The sequence below is a fragment of the Prionailurus bengalensis genome, chromosome A1 (assembly GCF_016509475.1).
Source record: "Prionailurus bengalensis isolate Pbe53 chromosome A1, Fcat_Pben_1.1_paternal_pri, whole genome shotgun sequence".
Classification (NCBI taxonomy): Eukaryota; Metazoa; Chordata; class Mammalia; order Carnivora; family Felidae; genus Prionailurus; species Prionailurus bengalensis.
The window spans coordinates 129,166,535-129,186,602 of NC_057343.1; the positions used below are offsets into that span (position 1 = coordinate 129,166,535).

At 39.8% G+C, this 20,068-nt stretch overlaps 1 protein-coding gene across 2 annotated transcripts in view; it reads right to left on the reverse strand.

Moving 5' to 3' along the window:
* The window catches only part of DEPDC1B (DEP domain containing 1B), an 84,609-nt gene that overhangs the window by 46,305 nt on the left and 18,236 nt on the right, over nt 1–20,068 (reverse strand). For both annotated transcript variants that reach the window (XM_043590869.1, XM_043590879.1), the window contains one exon: nt 2,655–2,790. In XM_043590869.1, the coding sequence (XP_043446804.1) occupies nt 2,655–2,790 (136 nt within the window). The remainder of the gene's footprint in view (nt 1–2,654; nt 2,791–20,068) is intronic.

Below are 20,068 nucleotides of genomic sequence, written 5' to 3' on the forward strand. Positions count from 1 at the left end.
CTGTGTCTCCCTCTCTCACTGACCCTCTCCCATTCATGCTCTGTCTCTCTCTGTCTCAAAAATAAATAAACATTAAAAAAAAATTTTTTTTTTTTAAATAATAACATGAAAAAAGAAGCAAAACATTGTTGTAAGTGAAGAACACAGGCCACAAAAAACTCAACATGATCTTCTTTTGGAGGTAAAAATGTGCACAGAAAAAAGAATACAGAAGAAAAATGTTAATATTAATTCTCTCTGGATGATATCATGGGTGATTTTTTTTTTCATCTCTGCCTGAAAACAATTCTATTGAATAAGTGAATTACAGCAATAGCAGTTAAGTTACTGACTACCTGTGGGCCAGACACCATTCTAAGCATTGTATAGATATGAACTCACCTGATTCTCACAACAAGCCTATCTCAGAGGGTACTATTATCATCTCAGTTTCACCAATAAGAAAACTGAGACACAAACACAATGACTAAAACAGAGAAACAAGTCCAAATAAATAGTAAATGGAGGAGCCAAGATCCAAACCCGGTCGACTTGCTCCAGAGTGCACAATCTTACTTTCCATACTATTCTGCCCCTCAGCAAACACAACGGTTTCATTTTACTATTTTATGTTTTAACTGTGTAAGTGGCTAGGCAAGAGAAAAGACAGGATAAAACAAAAAAACCACCGAGCAAAGAGGAAGCAAAGATAGAAACAGGGAAAGTAAAATAGAAATAAATGATGAGTTGAAGTTCTTTTTAAGAAAGATGACATTTCTTTATTGACATTAATAACCTCATCATTCTAAAACCTACACCAAGGCCCAAGCGGGGACACAGATCCTGCTCTGCCATTCTTCCTGTGAACCATGCTCAAGAGGTAGCAGCCTAAGCTTTGCTGGAATTACAATGAGCAGGGAGCTCAAACCTCTACCATTTGAATTAAGGGGGATGTATAAGAAAGAGAAGGCGAGACAAAAGCATCAAAACAAATACAGGTACAAATGACCTGGGAAAGGATAAGCTTTGGGCTAAAATGGTTGATGAATCTAGAACATTGGTCTACCACTTCAGGGCTCCTGAAAAATTAGAAAATGACAAGAAAAGACAGAAGTCATTGTCACTAGGGCATTAAAGTATGCTAATGAGCATTTGGTCTTCTGCAGCTGATACCAGGAATATTCCAACTTCATAGAACCAAGTGGAATAGAAAAGGAAAGTAGTTATTACGAATGACATACATATTAATTTACGGGATTTTATCTCCTTTGTATAAACAGCACTGAAGACCTTATAATGAAAAAAAATGTCTGTTGAATAGCCACTCTGCCAATGGGGTCATATCAGATGTTTAAATGCAAATGTTAAAAGAAAAAAATGTACCTGATCTCATGGAACTTATATTCTAATTTTCTCTGGGACAGAAACTATCAACTAGACCTCAATTAAGTACTCCTTATTAGGAATTAATTAAAAGTCCTCAAATACCCTAAGTCACTTGACTCTGTTTTCTAATTATCTATTTTGGTACTGTATGCTTCACTAGACTATGAGCCTTTTTAGAGTAAAAACTGTATCACATATTACTGTGTCTGTGGAGCCTAGCACAATTCATGGCACACAGTAGACGCTGATTCAATATTATCTTTGTTGAGTAAATAAATTAATTAATGACTTCCAAATATGATCCTGCCTTTAAGTTCCAGGATCATTATCTCCATCTGCCTATGAGACACTTCCATTTAAGATAAGCCAGGTTTATCACCAATCATATTTAAAACCAAATTCATCACCATCCTGACTGACAAACCTGCAAGTCCTTAAAGGAGTCCTTATTTCTGTTACTGGTGCCACTCTCTTTCTAGAATTATCTTTAATAAAGCCTAAGCTTCTTAGCTATTCTCTTCAAACTGAAAATACAATCTCTTTAAAAAATAAGTGTTTTTTCTTTTAATTACATCGCCTAAAAATGTTTACATCCCATCTTCGCAAACAAACGTATGAACTGGACATCTAGTCCTATTGGACTAGACTAACTTAAAACACTGGTGTGAGTACAATTCTTAAAAACTGCCATATAAAAGTTTTTCTTTGTATTTTATCTTTTAGCATCGTCTCAATCATGGTAGTTTTCTACTGGGAATATTTTAATGAAAAAGGATACCAAAAAAATTAGATTATTCAACAATAAGCTTAGGTTTTCCAAAACTAACAGAATCTACCTTTGATCATCTATAGTGTCAGGGGTCATTCCACAATACTTCACATCCTAACCTTCTCATTCTCAACTAGTAATAGAACAAAATCCAGGAGACAAAGAGGCAAAAGAGTAAATTCTAGAACACAAGAGAATGAGATTATAAGGAAGTTGTCACATAAACCTACTTGTTCTGAACATATGAAAATAGGTACCATATATATGCCAAAGCCTCAACAGGCAAGAGTTCAACAGCTAATCTTTCCTTGTCACTGTTCTCTCAGCTACTGACACCTAAGATATTTTAAAGTACTTTCAGACCATTGTTCCTAAGGGACCAGTAGAAAAAAGACTAAGGCTGGTGGTTCACAGATCATATCCTATTTCTGGTAGCTGCTAGACCCGCCCCAGCCACCGCCACCACCATCGCCCCACTCCGCCCCGACCATCCCACCCACTCTTTTAGTAACACACTTACCATCACAAGTGGCCTCACTGGGATGTTCTCTTGTGAAGTCCCTGGTGGGGGGTCATTCCATTCTGGAAATTTTATAGCATCTTTTTGGTATGTAGGCTTCTTTGGATATGGTTTCAGGGGTGAGGAAGGAGGAAACCTAAAAACCAAGAAGGAAATCTCTATTATTTCAGTCAGTGGGAGACACAGATATTTTAACAATAGCCCCCATTTCTTCTGTCCTTGATAATTTATGTAATAATTCCAAACTTCAGATAATGGAATTCTCACTATCAATCAGAGTATGAATGCTCAAATTATTACACATGGCTCACTATGCCCAACATACGATTTTTTTCAAAATTCATTCATTATGTCTACTAGAAAACATTTATGAAAACAGGAATCAAACCTGTGACACATTATTAAATAAATAAATAAAATTTGTTCTCTTATCAAATGATTTTCACGAATAAAGATGTTCTTAATGGACTGCTGGAGCAAGCCAGTTCTTTCACCCAGCTGGAAATCCTTAGTACCTCACAACTCTCTGAAATGTCTAGGTGGTACGTATGCAAAAGAAAATATGGACCAATGAATGTTCAGCGCTACTTGCTGAGGAAGATCATATCAGCACAAGAATCTTTTACCCTAATGTTCATTTTTATAACTATTTCAAAAGAAGATGAATCAATCCTCTTTCCCTTGAATATGGAACACTTCACAGTGAGATGGAAGCCTCAGTCCTGGAGGAGGTGAAAGCTGCCCAGTGTCCTTCTGCCTTTTGATCCCCTCCTCTGTCCCCATACCGCCAAGTCACTGGCAACATCACTCCTTGGACCAACACAGAGAAACCTAAATACGCTAACCCTCCTTAAATCAGTCTAGGCCATACCCGATAAACAACAATAGAAAGGTAACTAAATATATATTTTTCTCAGAGTAACTATTCTTGTTAGTTTGTTAGAAAAAGACAGGCTGCAGGACATTGAAAAGGTAACACAAGATCTCTAGTTCTTCATGTTGACATGGAAGTCAGTAGGTAGTTTACTTTTCATTTATTTAAGCCAAAATAAAGGTTTAAAATCTTATCCATGATACCGGTAGGAAAAATAATCCAAATAAACTAGAAAGATCTTATTCCTAAGGCAAATGAAGACAGAAATAGTTTTCAAATGCCTATAGTTTACCAAAAGAGTTTGTATTGCAGTGAATCAGAAGAATCACAAGTAATAAGCACTATGAAGCAACATTTCAAAAATAGTCACAATAGACTTGAAAGGGATGGCTAGAGGCACCTGGGTGACTCAGTTGGTTAAGCGTCCAACTTTGGCTCAGGTCATAATCTTGTAGTCCTGGGTTTGAGCCCTGAGTCTGGCTCTGTGCTAACAGCTCAGAGCCTGGAGCCTGCTTCGGATTCTGTGTCTCCCCCTCTCAATGCCCCACTTGCACGCTCTCTCTCAAAAAAAATAAATAAATAAACATTTAAAAAAAAGTGATGGCTAACGAAGATAAGTTTCATCTTCTCTGAAAAAAATATGCAATGACTTTGCTTTATTTGAAAAGTCAATGAGAAAAAAATGAAATCATTAAATCAAAGATAAATAAACTGAAAGCTTAAATTTTTTAATCAAGTTAAAAGACAGGTATTTTCAAACAATTCCAAAATATAAATTAAATCTTTAAAGCCCATAAAAGTCACTCTACTTCTTTTTTTTAATGTTTTATTTATTTTTGAGAGAGAGAAAGACAGAGTGCAAGCAGGGTAGAAGCAGACAGAGAAGGACACAGAATCCGAAGCAGGCTCCAGGCTCTTAGCTGTCAGCACAAAGCCAGATGCATGGCTTAAACCCACGAACAGTGAGATCATGACCCGAGCCAAAGTTGGACACTTAACTGCTTGAGCCACACAGTTGCCCCTACTCCTTAAGTAAAGGCTGGCTTTTACTTAAGCCAGCTTATTTCTAAGAAGCCAACAATCATAACACAAGTCCTACTGCCAACATACAGCACGTAGGCACACACTCAGGTACACACAAACACTCTCACATTCAAAAACACATGTGGTGTAGCAAATTGTCTCCAGGGAATTCGGAGATCACCCATTTCTCAGTTCTTTAAAAATTAAACACCATCCCGGGGTGCCTGGATGGCTCAGTCGGTTAGGTGTCTGACTTCAGGTCAGGTCATGACCTCACAATTCATTCAAGCTCCACATCAGGCTCTCTGCTGTCAGTTCAGAGCCCACTTTGGATACTCTCCTCTCTCTCTCTCTGCTCCTCCCCCCACTCTCTCTCTCTCACACATCCTCTCTCTCAAAAAAAAACATTAAAAAAAATTTAAACACCATCGCTACTCCCACCCCACCACTAACACCCACTGCTTATTCCCCAACTCTGTCAACTAAAGTGTGATAACTTGACCTGTGCTCCAGCCCTAGTTCTCTCCGGAACAGTCTTTGTGTCCTCTGGAAAATAACAGTGTCTCTAAGTTTATTCATTTGTCAAACAAAGGGATTAAATTGGATGATCCATAAATTTCCTCCTGGGTTCAAAATGCGTTTCTTGTATTCCCACACCCTGAAACAAGTAATAGCTTCCAAAACCCACAGCAGCAGTTCCTAAGTGGAGAACTGTGATTGAAGAGATACCAGGGAGTCACTTTCTGCCTTTGCCCTGAGAAGATGCCCTGGGAAGATCAATAACAGATGTGGTGTCTTTGCAGCCACCTGGCCAGAGATGAAATGCAGAAGAGCTCCCTCTCGTGGACTGTTTTTATTGTGTGTATTGAAAGTTTTCCATTTAATTCTAACACTTTAATCATGTCTTCTCAGGCTTCAAAGGCAGTCACAGATGATCTAATCCAACTGTCACGTTCTTTACTTATGGAAATCAAGGCCCAAAAGAGGAAAGCAACTTATTAAAAGACTCACAACTAACTGGCCATGCAAACAAACCATCTTGCACAAAAGATTTGTAAGCCCTTTAATAAGGACATCACAAAACTTTATTGAAAAACATTAATGAAGTAAATTGATAGATGTATCATATTGGTAAATAAGATTCAATATCAATATTCAACAGCAAAATGGCAATGTAAATATTCCTCATGAAGATATACACTTACAGAGAAATTCTAATTAGAACATAAAGTTTTTTATGAAATATGATAAACTGATTCTAAGTTTACATGGAAATGCAAGAGGCCAAAAACAATCAAGACATTCTTAAAGAAGAAAAACAAAGCGAGGAGACTTACCCTACCAGCTATCAAGGCTAATTAAGATAATATGGTAGGGCTATACTGATGGCATAGACTATGGATTCTCAGCCTCAGCATTATTGACATTTGGGGCTGGATAATTTTGTGGTGGAGAGCTATCCTGTGTTCCATAGGTTGTTTAGCAGCATCCCTGGCCTCCACCCACTAGATGCTAGTAGCACACCCTCCCAAGTGTGACAACCAAAAATATTTCCAGACACTGTCCCCAGCAAAATGGCCCCCAGTGGAAAATCATGGGCCCAGACAGATAATCTAAAACAAACATACACATTTATTTAGAAACCTGGTTTATGGCAGACCAGACATTACAGATCAGTGAGAATGTATGGACTGTTCAATAAAGAGTTCTGGTCCAAGAGTTTCACACATGGGAAACGTGAAATTGCACCCCTGCTGTAGACTGCACCTCCAAAGATGTTTTACAAAGGCACTTCCCTCCCACATGCTTCTCTGCAAGTGATCTTGCCACCACTCTATCAAGAGGCAGCAGAGTGTGTTTCTCTACTCTTTTGGTTCTGGGTGAGACTCCCTCCAAGGGCTTTAGTAACTAGGATGGCAAGAGTAAGAGGGTGCCAGTTCTACAGCCTGTATTTGCTTCAGATCATTAAGAAATAAATTTTATACTTCAAGTGTGAAAAAAAAGGGGGGGGGTGCCAGTTCTGGGCATTAGCCTTAAAATGGCCTGGAATGCCCTTCCTGCCTCTAAGAGCTTCCACTCTTCTTGCCAAGCTCCCTCTTATAGACTAGTCATCATGTAAAGAAGGGGGAGTACTCTGAGACCAGAATACTGCGAGGCACGTAAGCATCAAAAAGAGGTCCTAGAAGATGAGACACTGCATGGAAAGAAACTTGAGGTCAAGTATATGGCAGTTCCAGACTTGTGCATGCAGAGGTCACCATGGAGGTGCATTTTCCAGGCTCAGCAGTCCCAGCCAATGTCCAGCTAAGACTTCCCAAACTCCTCACAAAATTATGTAAAAGCAACAACTGTCTTAAGCCACTGTGTTTGGGCATAGTTTTGTTACACAACAACAGATAAGCTGAAAAGAAATTTATTTATATCAGAACAGGCAGTCAGTGGACCTCTGAAGAGCCTCAGGGAGACTTGTTACAGGAACGTGGAAGGGCCGTGAGAAGGCTGAGGTTGGAGGTATAGGAAAGACCCATGTTGCCTAGTGGCAACAATTCCAGTCAAAATTGTCCCCTGCAGTGACATGGAAAATATGAAAGGTGGATTTGGATAAGGAATTTTCCAAGATGAATGTTGAAAGTGCCAACCAGTCTCTTTCAGTTTTGATAACCAGGTATGGATGGACAAAGATAAACTAGAGAATGACCACTTCAAATTTTAAGCAGAATTTAAAGGAAACATAAAAGAGCTATGACTTGATTCATAAACAAAACTATTTCTCATCCCCAGTCTCTCTCAACAAAAGGTTCTCAAAGTAAAATGGCCTTACAACCAATATCAAATTCAAGATGTTTCTAGTAAGACATGGTTCTTGGGTAGTTGCATGCGTGGCTATAAAATACTTTTACTATAACCTTAAAAAGATTTAAGGCAGTACCTTACAGATCATCTTGGTTAAAGTTAGAGTTTAAGAATCTTGAAGGTGTTGTATCATGGCAGACTTATAAGTAGCCCAGGGAGAAAAGAGCCTGTTTCAAAGACACTTGTGTGACTTTTGTCTAATGGAATAAATCAAAATAAAATTCACAGAAAAGCCACAGCACTTTTAAGACACTAATACTAGCAGAATCACCATCCACTTGGACTAAAAAGTGAACAGTTCAAAATGCAAAAAAACCAGTCAAGAGTCTCAAGCTTCTGTAAGCAGGAAGTTTATCAGAAAGTTATTTCACTGCAAACATGAGCCATTCTTTATGGAAAAGGAAAAATGACTAAGTGTGCAGAGACAAGACTCTAGGGGGAAGAGCCAGGAACCATGTACCATCACTCACAGGAAGCAGAACTGGGCGCTAATCAAGGAATGGCAGACAGATGTTCAACTGCATTTTAGAAGTGCTATAGACTAACACTGTTTTATGTGATGCCATAATGGGACAAATTTAGAGAGTCATGATGCAGAGGATGAATGCAGTTTGCCAATGAATGCCATTGTGGCCAAAGTGTATTTTGCAAGAATGGCCACAACAGTATTGCCCATCCTTCCCCAATGTGACTCTTCTCCAGTGTGACTCTTCCTCAGTGTAACTTTGATGAGGTCAAATATTCAACAGGATGAGATGATTTCTCTACCTCTTTGAATGTGAACAGGCCCTATGGCTGCTTTGACAAATAGAACATGGCAGAAGTGACACTTTGCTGATTCCAGGAATAGACCTTACCTAGCTGGCAGTTTCCTCTTTTAGCCTATTGTAAATACTTGCTCTTGGGATGCTCATTCTTGGGACATAACCTCTTGGAAGCCAGCCACCATATAAGAATAGTGACCACCCTAACAACATCATGTCATGAAAAGTATAACCCATGTGAAAATGCCCGATACGATCAAACCTCATGTGAAAAGAGAGAGGGGCCAAGAAGCACAAAGGCACCAACCACAACTCTGAGCAGAGAAATAAGTCATCTTGGAAGTGAATTGTGCAGCCCAACTGATGCTTTATGGGTAATGGGCAAACTGCCAGATGATGTGCTCTTTCTCAATTCTTGACACAAAATTATGAGCAAAATAAAATGCTTAAAGCCACTAATGTTTGAGATAGGTTGTTTCTCAGAATGAGAATACCAGAACAATCCCAAATTCACACCATGAATAAAAATCATCGGTAAAAACCTTAAAATTTAGAATATAATATAAGAAAATATCTCTCTGACTTTCAGTAATAAAAGGACTCTTGTTAAGCAAGATACAAAAACCATAAAGTAAATGGGGCGCCTGGGTGATTTAGTCGGTTGAGCACCTGACTTGAGCTCAGGTCATGATCTCATGGCTCGTGAGGTCGAGTCCCATGTTGGGCTCTGTGCTGACAGCTCAGAGCCTAGAGCCTACCTCAGATTCTGTCTCCCATTCCCTCTGCCCCTCCCCTGTTTGTGCTCGCCACCACCCCCATCTCTGTCTCAAAAATAAATAAATATTTTAAAAACTTTAAAACAACATAAACTATTAAAAAAAAGATTGACACATTCACTTACATTAAAATAAAAAAAGTTCTGCTTATCAAGACACAATAAAATGAAAAAAAGGAGATCTTTGCAATCCAAATAATTGAAAAAAATTATATCAATCCAAATAATTGACAAAAAGGATTAATATCCAGAATATACTTTTTTTTAACTCCTAAAAACATATAAGAAAAAAAATCCTATAGAAAAAGGGCAAACACATGAACCAGGCATTTTCAGATGTGGAACCAGGAATGATGATAAACATATAAAAGACACTTGATCCATCGATAATCAAATAATATCACAACAAGACAGCATTTCATACTTACCAGATTGGCAAAAGATCAAGTCAGTCAATATCAAATGTTTTCTACTACTGGATAAAACTTAGCATATCCCCTATGCTATGTTGGCATTACCTAGTAAAGGTGAACAAATATGCAGTATCTTCTAAACTAATTTCATTCTATGTAACTCTGGGTAGCCTAAAGAAACTCTTACACATGTACAAAAGGAGACAAGTCCATAAATGTTCATGGCAGCACTGCTTATAAAAGCAAAAAACTGGAAGCAACCCAAATCTCATTGGAAAAGGAAGAGATAATGGATTGTGGTATACTGATAAAATATAAAGTAGCTGAGAAAATTCCTTAACTATAATTAAATACACCAACATGGATGAATCTCAAAAATCATGAGAACTAAAAGTCAGAAAAGAATACATACTGTTTGATATCTGTTAAATAAATTTCAAAGCAGAGAAAAATATTTCAGGAGCCAAAATGATCCAAGGATAAGTGTTAAAACAATAGAGAGAAGCAAAGAAATGATTAACACATAAGGCAAGAGTGATGATCTCTTGCAGAAGAAAATGCAAATTGTCAGTGAACAGGTGTTTACTATTCTTATATAAATCATTCAGATAGTTTATACACTCACCTATGGCATATATTTTAAATACAACTGACAACATTTAAAAAGAGCAGAGCTCCCTCCAGTGGGTTATATTGGTCTTTGCTTTTAAAATTCTAAATTTAATTCTACCATTATGATCATGGCTTCCAAAATTAGAGTCTCTTAGAAATGATCTAGTTGTACACTGAATAAAATGAGACCAGAAAAGGAATCAGCACCAGCTAATCATCCAACGCAACAACAATCCAGGTCTTACCTGTATTGCCAAATTTTTGGTTGGAAAAAAAGCAGTTAAAAATAAACCATTCCGGGGTGCCTAGGTGGCTCAGTTGGTTGAGCATCCAACTCTTGATTTTGGTTCAGGTCATGATTCCAGAGTCATGGTATCAAGCCTGGCATCGTGTTCTGTGCTGAGCATAGAGCCTGCTTCAGATTCTCTTTCTCTCTCTCTCTCTCTCTCTCCCTCACCCCCTCCCCCTCTCCCTCTCTCCCTCTCTCCTTCTGCCTCACTCCCCAGCTCATGCATCTGTCTCGCTAAAAATAAAATGAATAGTAATAAACTATCCCAGAACTTAATATATTTTGACAAATTTACTTAAATTAGAATTTATTAACTAATCAATCAATTAAAATATTCTAGGGCATCTAAACTGCAAGGAGAACATAGTTTATAAATCTTAATAAATTTGAGTCATAAATGACACAATGCACTAACAAAGTTCTTCCCATTACATATGCTAAAATTGTTTCTTTAGCATCAGCAGAAATTTGCAGCATCTACAGCTTTTGCCAGCTTGCCTCTTTGCCTTAGTCACCTAAGCCTCTGTACAAGAAAAGCCAGGCAGAAAGTGATTATAGGAGCTGACCTCTCTGAGACTGTGGTTTCCAAGAAACCCATGCATTAGGCAAACCGGTAGCAATTTGCTGGGCTCCAATGTGCTCTGTACCCATTCAATGTATTGTTCAGGACCAGTAGTGGTATATAGTACAGTATTGTGTAAATGCTGAAAAACCGTAAATGACTATATTTCACAAAAACTGCTTAAAGGTGTATCAGAAACATAAAGTAACTGAGAGAATGAGAATAAAAGATGAAGCTGGAAAAAACAGTTGCCAAACTAAGGAAGCCATGACCTCTGAGATCAGAAATCATTCCTTATTCCATATGAATAAAGATTCCATTATGAGTAAAGGATCAAATAAGTTTTTTTTAAGGAAGGGAGAAATGTGATCTGGTCTGAAAGACACTCTTACTTATTAGCAATAACTATTTAGAAAATGAATTCCATTTACAACAGAAGAAAATATATAAAATATAACTTAAAGAAATGTGTGAGATCTACAAAGAAAATCACCACTATTTACAATAGCAGCAAAAAACATGAACTACTTAGATCTAAATCTAACAAAACTTGTCCAGCATCAGTACATGCACAGCAACAAAGCACGGCTGAGAAATTAAAGACCTAAATGAACTGAGAGCTATGCTATGTTCATGATTTGGAGGGTTCAATTTTGTTAATTTGTCAAATCCTCCAAATTGATCTATAGAGTCCATACAATATCATTAAAAATTTTGACAAAATTTTTATAGAAATGCACAAGGAGAGTCTAAAATTTATGTGGACAAGCAAAAGAACTAGAATAGTCAAAATAATTTTGAAAAATAACAAAGTTGGAGGACTTACATTAACTGATTTTGAGAGTTATTATATGTCTGCAGTAATCAAGACTGTTGTACTGGAGACAAGCTGGACATACAGGACAGTGGAACAATATATAAATTAAGTCACAGGACTTTATATGATGTTATGTCCCATATCCGCAAGAGTACGGCCCAGGATCAAGGAGTAGAAGTAAGAAGAGCCCTATTGACCATCCCTCCCAGTGACCCATCCCCACAACTCTTGGTTCTGCAGTTAGAGGTCCTGTTCCCAAAAGAGAAACAAGTATTCCTGCCAGGAGACATACTAAGTACACTTTAGACTCCTTGCGGCAAGGAGCAGAGGCAAGAAGAGGGGCTGCTGTCATGGTAGGGGTAACTGATCCTGACCAGCAGGAGGAGGGTGGGCTGCTCTTCACCTGTGGGGGCAAGAACACCTTGTTGTATGGAAACCAATTTGACAATAAATTTCATATATTGAAAAAAAAAAAAAAGAACAAAAAAAGAACACCTATGGCACCTGTTGGTACTTCCTTGTCCCACTGTAACTGTACATGGGTATGGACAGAAACATCAACCTGAGAAGTGTATGGTTGTCAAAGGTCCAGACACTTTGAGGAATGAACTTTAGGGTCACACTATGAGGTAACACACCCAAAGCTTGTCAAGGTGATAGCTGAGGGTGAGGAACTTTACAGTGGCAAGAGGAGAAGAAAGAGGATGAGGACCAGCTGTAGCCCTAAGACCAGCTGTGGCAACAAGGGATATATTCTTCTCAGTAATTTCCATCTCCTGCATGTCTTCTCAGGAGGAAAGTCCCATGCCCACGCAAAGAGAAGCAGATGTGTGCAGCACAAGTGATTGACTATGCCAGCCATGGAGGTGCACGGTCCCTACCTTCCTTCAAGAGGCCAACAGCCTCCAAGACAGTCCCCAGGCTCTAACCGCTGTGCCTTTCAGGCTTTGCCACGATGCTTCCAGCACATCAGTGAGTACACAGTGGGTATTGGAGCTGGGCCAATTCCACCAGAAGACATAGGACTCCTCTAGAAAGCAACTATTGTCCAAGGACTCCCCATCAACCTGGCCAAGACTTTCTCAGAACTGCACCCTATCATCTTAGGTCCTTCCTGCCCAATTCTTTCCCCTCTGCTTTCCCAGAGATCAGACCTGCATCAGAGTCCCAGCCCCTTGCTCCCTTCCCCCTTCAACCATTCCAGACAGGCCCCAAATACTAGCGTTAATTTCCTTTCACATCTAGCCCCATCGTGGCATCTCCTTCTCTTCTCAGAGACTTGAACTAACAGACTCAGGCCTGTCTCACTCCAGTGTGTTTGTTACAGTCCTTCCATTACTGACTTCACAATTATACTTAACTGCAGCTCACTTGATGTGGGAAAAGACTGAGCCACTCTGACTCAGGAACAGGTGGAGTGATTATTGCTTAACTTCTCAGTTTAAAGGGACCTTATTAACCTTTGAACTTCTTTCTCAATGAATACTAGGCATTGTGTTAGGTGTGGGGGACACAGATAACAGCAAATTCTTTCACAGCCTTATCTTCCACCACACCCTTCCTAATAACACCCTCCACGTTCTTATATCCTTCAAGCTCACTTGTGATGACCACTTTTATAAGCAATTCCCTCCACCCTGATTGACCCTCTCCCTTGCCTGGAAACACCCACGGACTCATCAAGACTGAACCCAAGCATCACTTCTGGGCAAAATATTCTCTGACATACACAAGCAGAGTTGATTCCTCAGTCCTCCTATAACACACCCTAATCATGGCATCTGTGATAATGAATTCAGATTTATCTGTCTTCCTAACTAAAATGGAACTCTTTGAAGCATGGGTCATGCATCCAAAGTGTTTAGCACTGTGCCTGGCATAAAGTAGGTATTCCTAGATGCCTGAGAAGAGAAAGGGAAGCAAAAAGAGGACAGCAACAAGCAGCACACTTGACGATCTAACTAACAAGGACCGTAACAAACAAGGACCAACACCAAAAAGAACCCAGAAGTATTTTGCAAGTGGTGAAATGCTGACTGGACACCAGCTGCATAAAAACACTGAAACAGGGGCACCTGGGTGGCTCAGTCGGTTGAGCATCTGACTCCAGCTCAGGTCTTGATCTCACAGTTCATGGTTCAAACCCCATGTCAGGCTCTGTACTGACAGTGAAGAGCCTGCTTGCTCAGCAGCTTGCACATGAACTCTCAAAATAAATAAACATTAAAAAACAAAAACGGTGAAACAGACTATGCTTTCTGACACTCCCATAAAACACCTGTCAGGCCTCTCCCACTGCTAGTTTGCAGGCTTATCAAATTCAGAGAGTAGCCTGCCCCACCCTTCCACAGCCCTCACAAGTCCACTCTTACAGCCTGCACCTCAAGGCAAGTTCCCACTCTTCTCAGAAACTTCTGGTCTGGGGTTAACTGAGAAAAACTGATGGATCCCCATGGGATCATTTTGTTTTGAGGTCAGAGTATTTAAGAACTACTCCTGGGGCGCCTGGGTGGCTCAGTTGGCTAAGCATCCAACTCTTCATTTCGGCTCCAGTCATGATCTCATGGTTCATGGGTTCAAGCCCCACATCGGGCTCTGTGCTGATGGCATGAAGCCTGCTTGCGATTCTGTCTCCCTTTCTCTCTCCCTCCCCCTCTCCCTCCCCTGCTCACTCTCTATCTCTCTCTCTCTCAAAAATAAATAAACATTTAAAAAAAAGTTTAAAAAAAAAGAACTGTTCAATCTACCTTCTTTGGCCAAAATACCTTTCTCTTCCTCTAAGGGGAGCGTTCAGTGGGTTATGTTCACTGATTTTTCTGGATTCTCTACTTATGAAACTCCATTCTCTATTAATTATAATCACTAGGCATCATGAATTCATAGGAAAGAAACTTGGGTAATGATTAAAGGAAAAAAGAATTAAAGACCAAGTGGGTGAAACAAATACAAAGTGAAGGGAAAAAGAAACATGACACAAAACATGAAACACAGGAATATGACCACACATGAATGGCCAGGGTAGAAAGATAAAACATAGGTTCGAAATTAACCTGAGGTAATCACCAAAAAGCCTAAAAAAAAGGATGCCACAAAAGTTTATCAGTAACCAGTAGATGCTTTTCATGAGTCAAGACAGTCTATTCAATACTCTGTTTAACACACCTACTTTCCCTGGCACATTTTACATCCAAAGAGGGCAGCCATAATGTAACCTCAGGATGAGCTGAGCCTGGTATAGAACTGTCTGCCCCAGGGCAAAGATCAGCTTACGGCTTATTTTTAGCGGATTCTGCTCCTGCACCTCAGGGACTGCCAGGGTCCTCAGGTGGAATCCATCCCCACAGCTTGGGGCAGACTGCACTGCTGCTTACCTTTTGGGCAGTCTATATACACACCATAATCATGGCACTGTTTCCTCTGCCCAAAACAATTCCCCAGTTTTGCTCCTTCAACAGGCACTGCCTGTTGTATCAGTTTGAATTGTTGGTTGCAAAAACCGATTCTGACTAATTTAACCAGACACAAAAAAATTGAAAATATCCAAGTAGGTTACAAAATCAATAGGAGGGAGAGCTGGAGAACTAGCATCAGAAAGGGGGAAAAAAACGTGCTAGGGAGAAAGGAAGCCACAGCAGCACACAGAGCAGGAACCACAAGGGACAGTCTAGTGTGAGAGCGACGGCTGACACCATGGCCTCTGCATGCCTTTGCCTCTATGTGCTCTGCCCTTGCTCCTGCAGGCCACCACTGCTGTCACAAGAAATTCTATGCTGTCCCTTCCCCTTCACATCTCTCACTTGACATTCAAAGTCGTAGGTAGGAGTGTATCAACCTCCAAGGGCAGGACAGGTCCCTGAACCCTAACTGCTGAAAGACGGAGAATCTCACCTACCTCGGCTTCTACAAGGAAGACAGGGCTCTCCCTCCCTCCAAGGCTCACAAAAACAGGGAATCTCACAAAACAGAAAAGGAGCTTAAAATGTTTGGCAGCAAAAAAGGTGAAATGTCCAGTATATGTTTTTTATCAGTATCCCCACAACTATGACATGGAAACCTGGACATTCATTCTTGACTTTTATGGGAGGAGTGGGTACAGAGACTCTGAGATACTCATCCAGCTCCAAAGGGTCTAAGCTCCCAGAGACTTTATACAGGAACAAATCCTAAAGATTTAGATGTTCACTAACCGCAGATGTATTTGAAGAACTGCAAGGACTTACAGATTGACAGGTGCCTTGACAAAGGTAAGAGTTAGACTCCAGACCTCAGTAAAAGAAAATGTTAAACATCAGTAAAGATTCTAAATGCAAAGGGGTGAAGGGAGAGATCCAAGATGGCAGCATGGGAAGACCCCGAACTCACCTCATCCCAGAGACAAATGGAATCTACACCTACATGTACAGCAATTACTCCTAAAGAACTGAGGGTCAGTGAACAGCTTCTGCACACCCAAGGATAGAGGGACCACACAGAGAATGGGCAGGAGAGACAGAGACAAGGTGATGATGAGACCACCACCCCCCCACACTATAAACTGCAGAAGGAAGGGATAGCAACAGAGGGCCCTCAACAGATTTGCACAACCTGGGGCACAGCAAAAAATAGCAGTTTCAAGGGCAACTAGACTTTGAATGGAGGAATCCCATTTACTAACCCTAGAGCACCCACGGAACAGTGCGGGAACTGCTGAAACTCTCTCGAAGGTTGGAGGGTCCTGTTTTTGTTCCTCCCCTATCTTGACAGCACAGAGGGGGGCAGGGCCAAGGCACTCTAGCCAGCCTGCTGCCTCAGCAAGCGCAGGGTCCCTGGCCCACACCAGCTCCAGCCATGCTGCCAAGGTGGCCACCCCACCCACACCTGTCCCAGCTCCACCCAGCCCAACAAGGGCTACCGCATGGTCCACTCTGGGAAACCTCCCGGCCCATGCCTCCTCTAGCTCCAGCCATCCCACCAGCATGTCCCCTCTGCAGGGTCCTCCACCCCACTCCAGCTCCGGCTGCACACAGCCAGCCCAAACCACCTCATTCACAGAAACATATACACAAAGTGTATATGAGGAGACAGAAGAATATACTCCAAACGAATTAACAAAACCTCTGAAAAAGAACTAAATACAACAGTGATAAGCAATCTACCTGATAAAGAGTTCAAAGTAATGCTCATAAAGATGTTCACCAGACTGGAGAGAAGAGTGGTTGAACTTAGTGAGAACTTCAACAAAGTGATAAAATATAAAAAAGAACCACCAGAGCTGAAGAACGCAATAACTGAAATAAAAAAACACACTGGAGGGAATTAAGAGCAGATTAAAGGATGCAGATGAACGAATCCGCATTCTGGAACATGGGGTAAGAGAGAACACCCAAGTTGAAGAGCAAAAAGAAAACAGAATTTTAAAAACTGATGATAATAGGTTAAGGGACCTCTGGGACCACATCACATTAAGGGACCTCTGGTACAACAAGCATACTAACATTCACATTATAAGGGTCCCAGAAGAAGACAGACAGAAAGTCACAGAAACTTATTTGAAGAAAAGTTCCCTAACCTGGGGAAAGAAATGTCCATCCAGGTCCCAATAAGATACCTAATAATTAAAATGCCCAAAATTAAAAATAAAAAGAGAATCTTAACAGGAGCAACAGAAAAATAACAATGAAGCCCTTAAACAATGTGGGGGTTAGGAGCAATGACACCCCACTCACTGCCCTCATGCACCCCAAACCCAAGTCTAACTCTGACTCTCCCAAAACTTAACTACGAATAGCCTACCAGTGACCAGAGCCTTGCCGATGAATATAAACAGTCAATTAACATATATTTTGTGTATTATATGTCATATACTATATTCCTACAATAAAGTAAGCTAGAGAAAAGAAAATGTTACTGAGAAAATCATAAAGAAAAAATACATTTATAATACTGTACTGCAAAACATCCACGTATAAGTAGACCCATGCAGTCAAACCCTGTGTTGTTCAAGGGTCAGCTGTGGTTATAAACAACAGAAACTCCCTAAGGCTGTCAATTGATTTTTCGGCAGAAACTGTGTAGGCCACACAGGAGTGGCATAATATATTCAAAGAGCTGAAAGGAAAACACCTATAACCAAGTTACTCAGCCCAATAAGGACATCATTCAAAATTGAAGGAAAGATAAAGAATTTCCTAGACAAACAAAAGTTAAAGGAGTTTATCACCATTAAAGCAGCCTTACAAGAAATGTTAAAGGAATTTCTTTAAGTAGAAAAGGCCAATAAGTATAAGGCAATTCTGAAATGAAAAAAATACACAGGTGGGAGAATATAAGTGTCGGTTTTTAGAATGTGCTCAAACTTAAGTGACCATAGACTTAATACAGACTGCTATATATTTAGGATATTATAAATAAACCTCAAAACAGCCAAAAACCAAAAAGAATAAAATACCTAGAAATAAATCTAACCAAGGGGGTAAAAGATGCACTCTAAAAACTCTAAGAAACTGATGAAAGAAATTGAAGACAACAGAAACAAATGAAAAGATGCATCATGCTCATGGATTGGAAGGTAATATGGTTAAAATGTTGAGAGGCACCTGGGTGGCTCAGTCAGTTAAGCGTCCAACTCTCAGTTTCAGCTCAGGTCATGATCTTATGGTTTCATGAGTTTGAGCACCACACATCAGGCTCTGAACTGGCAATGGAGAGCCTGCTTGGAATTCTCTCTCTCTCTCTCTGCCCCTTCCCTACTCAAGCTGTCTCTGTTTCTCTGAAAATAAATAAATAAACTTAAAAAAAATTTTTTTTAATTTTTTTTTTTAATCTTTATTTATTTTTGAGAGAGAGACAGAGTGTCAGCAGGGGAGGAGCTGAGGGGAGGGAGACACAGAATCAGAAGCAGGCTCCAGGCCCTGAGCTGTCAGCACGGAGCCTGATGTGGGGCTCAAACTCATGAACTGTGAGATCATGACCGGAGCTGAAGTCAGACGCTTAACCGCCTGACCAACCGAGGCGCCCCTAAAATAAAAATTTTTTAAAGGTTGATACTATCCAAAGCAATCTACAGGTTTAATGCAATCTCTATTAAAATTCCAATGATAATTTTCACAGGACTAGATAGAACAACTAATCCTAAATTCTGTATCACCATTCTGAAGAGTCAAACACTCTGAAGAATCAAAGCAATCTAGAGAAAGAAGAACAAAGCTGGAAGTATCACAAACCCAGATTTCAAACTATACTGCAAAGTTATAGTAATCAAAACAGTATGGTACTAGCATGAAAATAGACACGTAGATGAAAAGAAGAGGACAGAATAAACCCAAGCCTATAGGGTCAACTAATAGACAACAGAGGAGGCAAGAACATACAATGGGGGAAAAGGTGGTCTTTTCAATTAACAGTGCTGGGAAAACTGAACAGCTACATGTAAAAAGAATGAAACTGAACCACTTTCTTACACCATACACAAAAATAAACTCAAAATGGATTAAAGTCCTCAATGTGAGACCTGAAACCATAAAAATCCCAAAAGAAAACATAGGCAGTAATTTCCTAGATATTGCCCTTAGCAACATATTTATGCCTCCTCAGGCAAGGGAAACAAAAAAAAAAAAAAAAAACTTTTGAGACTACATCAAACTGAAAAGCTTTTGCACAACAAAGGAAACCATCAACAGAACAAACAGGCCACCCACTAAGTAGGGGCAGATATTTGCAAATGATGCATCTGATTGGGGGTTAATACCCAAAATATATAAAGAACTACAACTCAATAGCAAAAAACCCAAATAATCCAACTAAAAATGGGCAAAGGACTTGAAGAGACATTTTCCCAAAGACATAACCAGTGTCCAAAAGACACATGGAAAGATGCTCAACATCACTAATCACCAGAGAAATGTAAATCAAAACCATGAGATACCACCTCACACCAGTCAGAATGGCTAGAATCAAAAAGAAACAGCAAGGGTTGGGAAGATGTGGAGAAAAGGGAGCCCTTGTGCAGTGTTGGTGGAAATGTAAGCTGGTGCAGCCACTGTGGAAATCCACATGAAGGTATCTCAAAAAATTCAAAAGAAATACCATATGACCCAGTAATTCCATATTAGGGTATTCACCTGAAGAAAACAAAAACACTAATTTAAAAAGATATATGCACCTCTATGTTTATTGCAGAAGTATTTACGATGGCCAAGATATGGAAGGAGCCCAAGTGTCCATCAACTGACAAATGGATAAAGAAGATGAAAGAGAAAGGAAGGAAGGAAGGAAGGAAGGAAGGAAGGAAGGAAGGAAGGAAGGAAGGATGGATTTCCAGCTACAAAAAAGAATGAAATCTTGTCATTCACAACAACATAGGTGGACCCAAGGAGTATTATGCTAAGTGAAATAAATCAGACCGAGAAAGACAAATACCATATGATTTCACTTACACATGGAATCTAAAAACA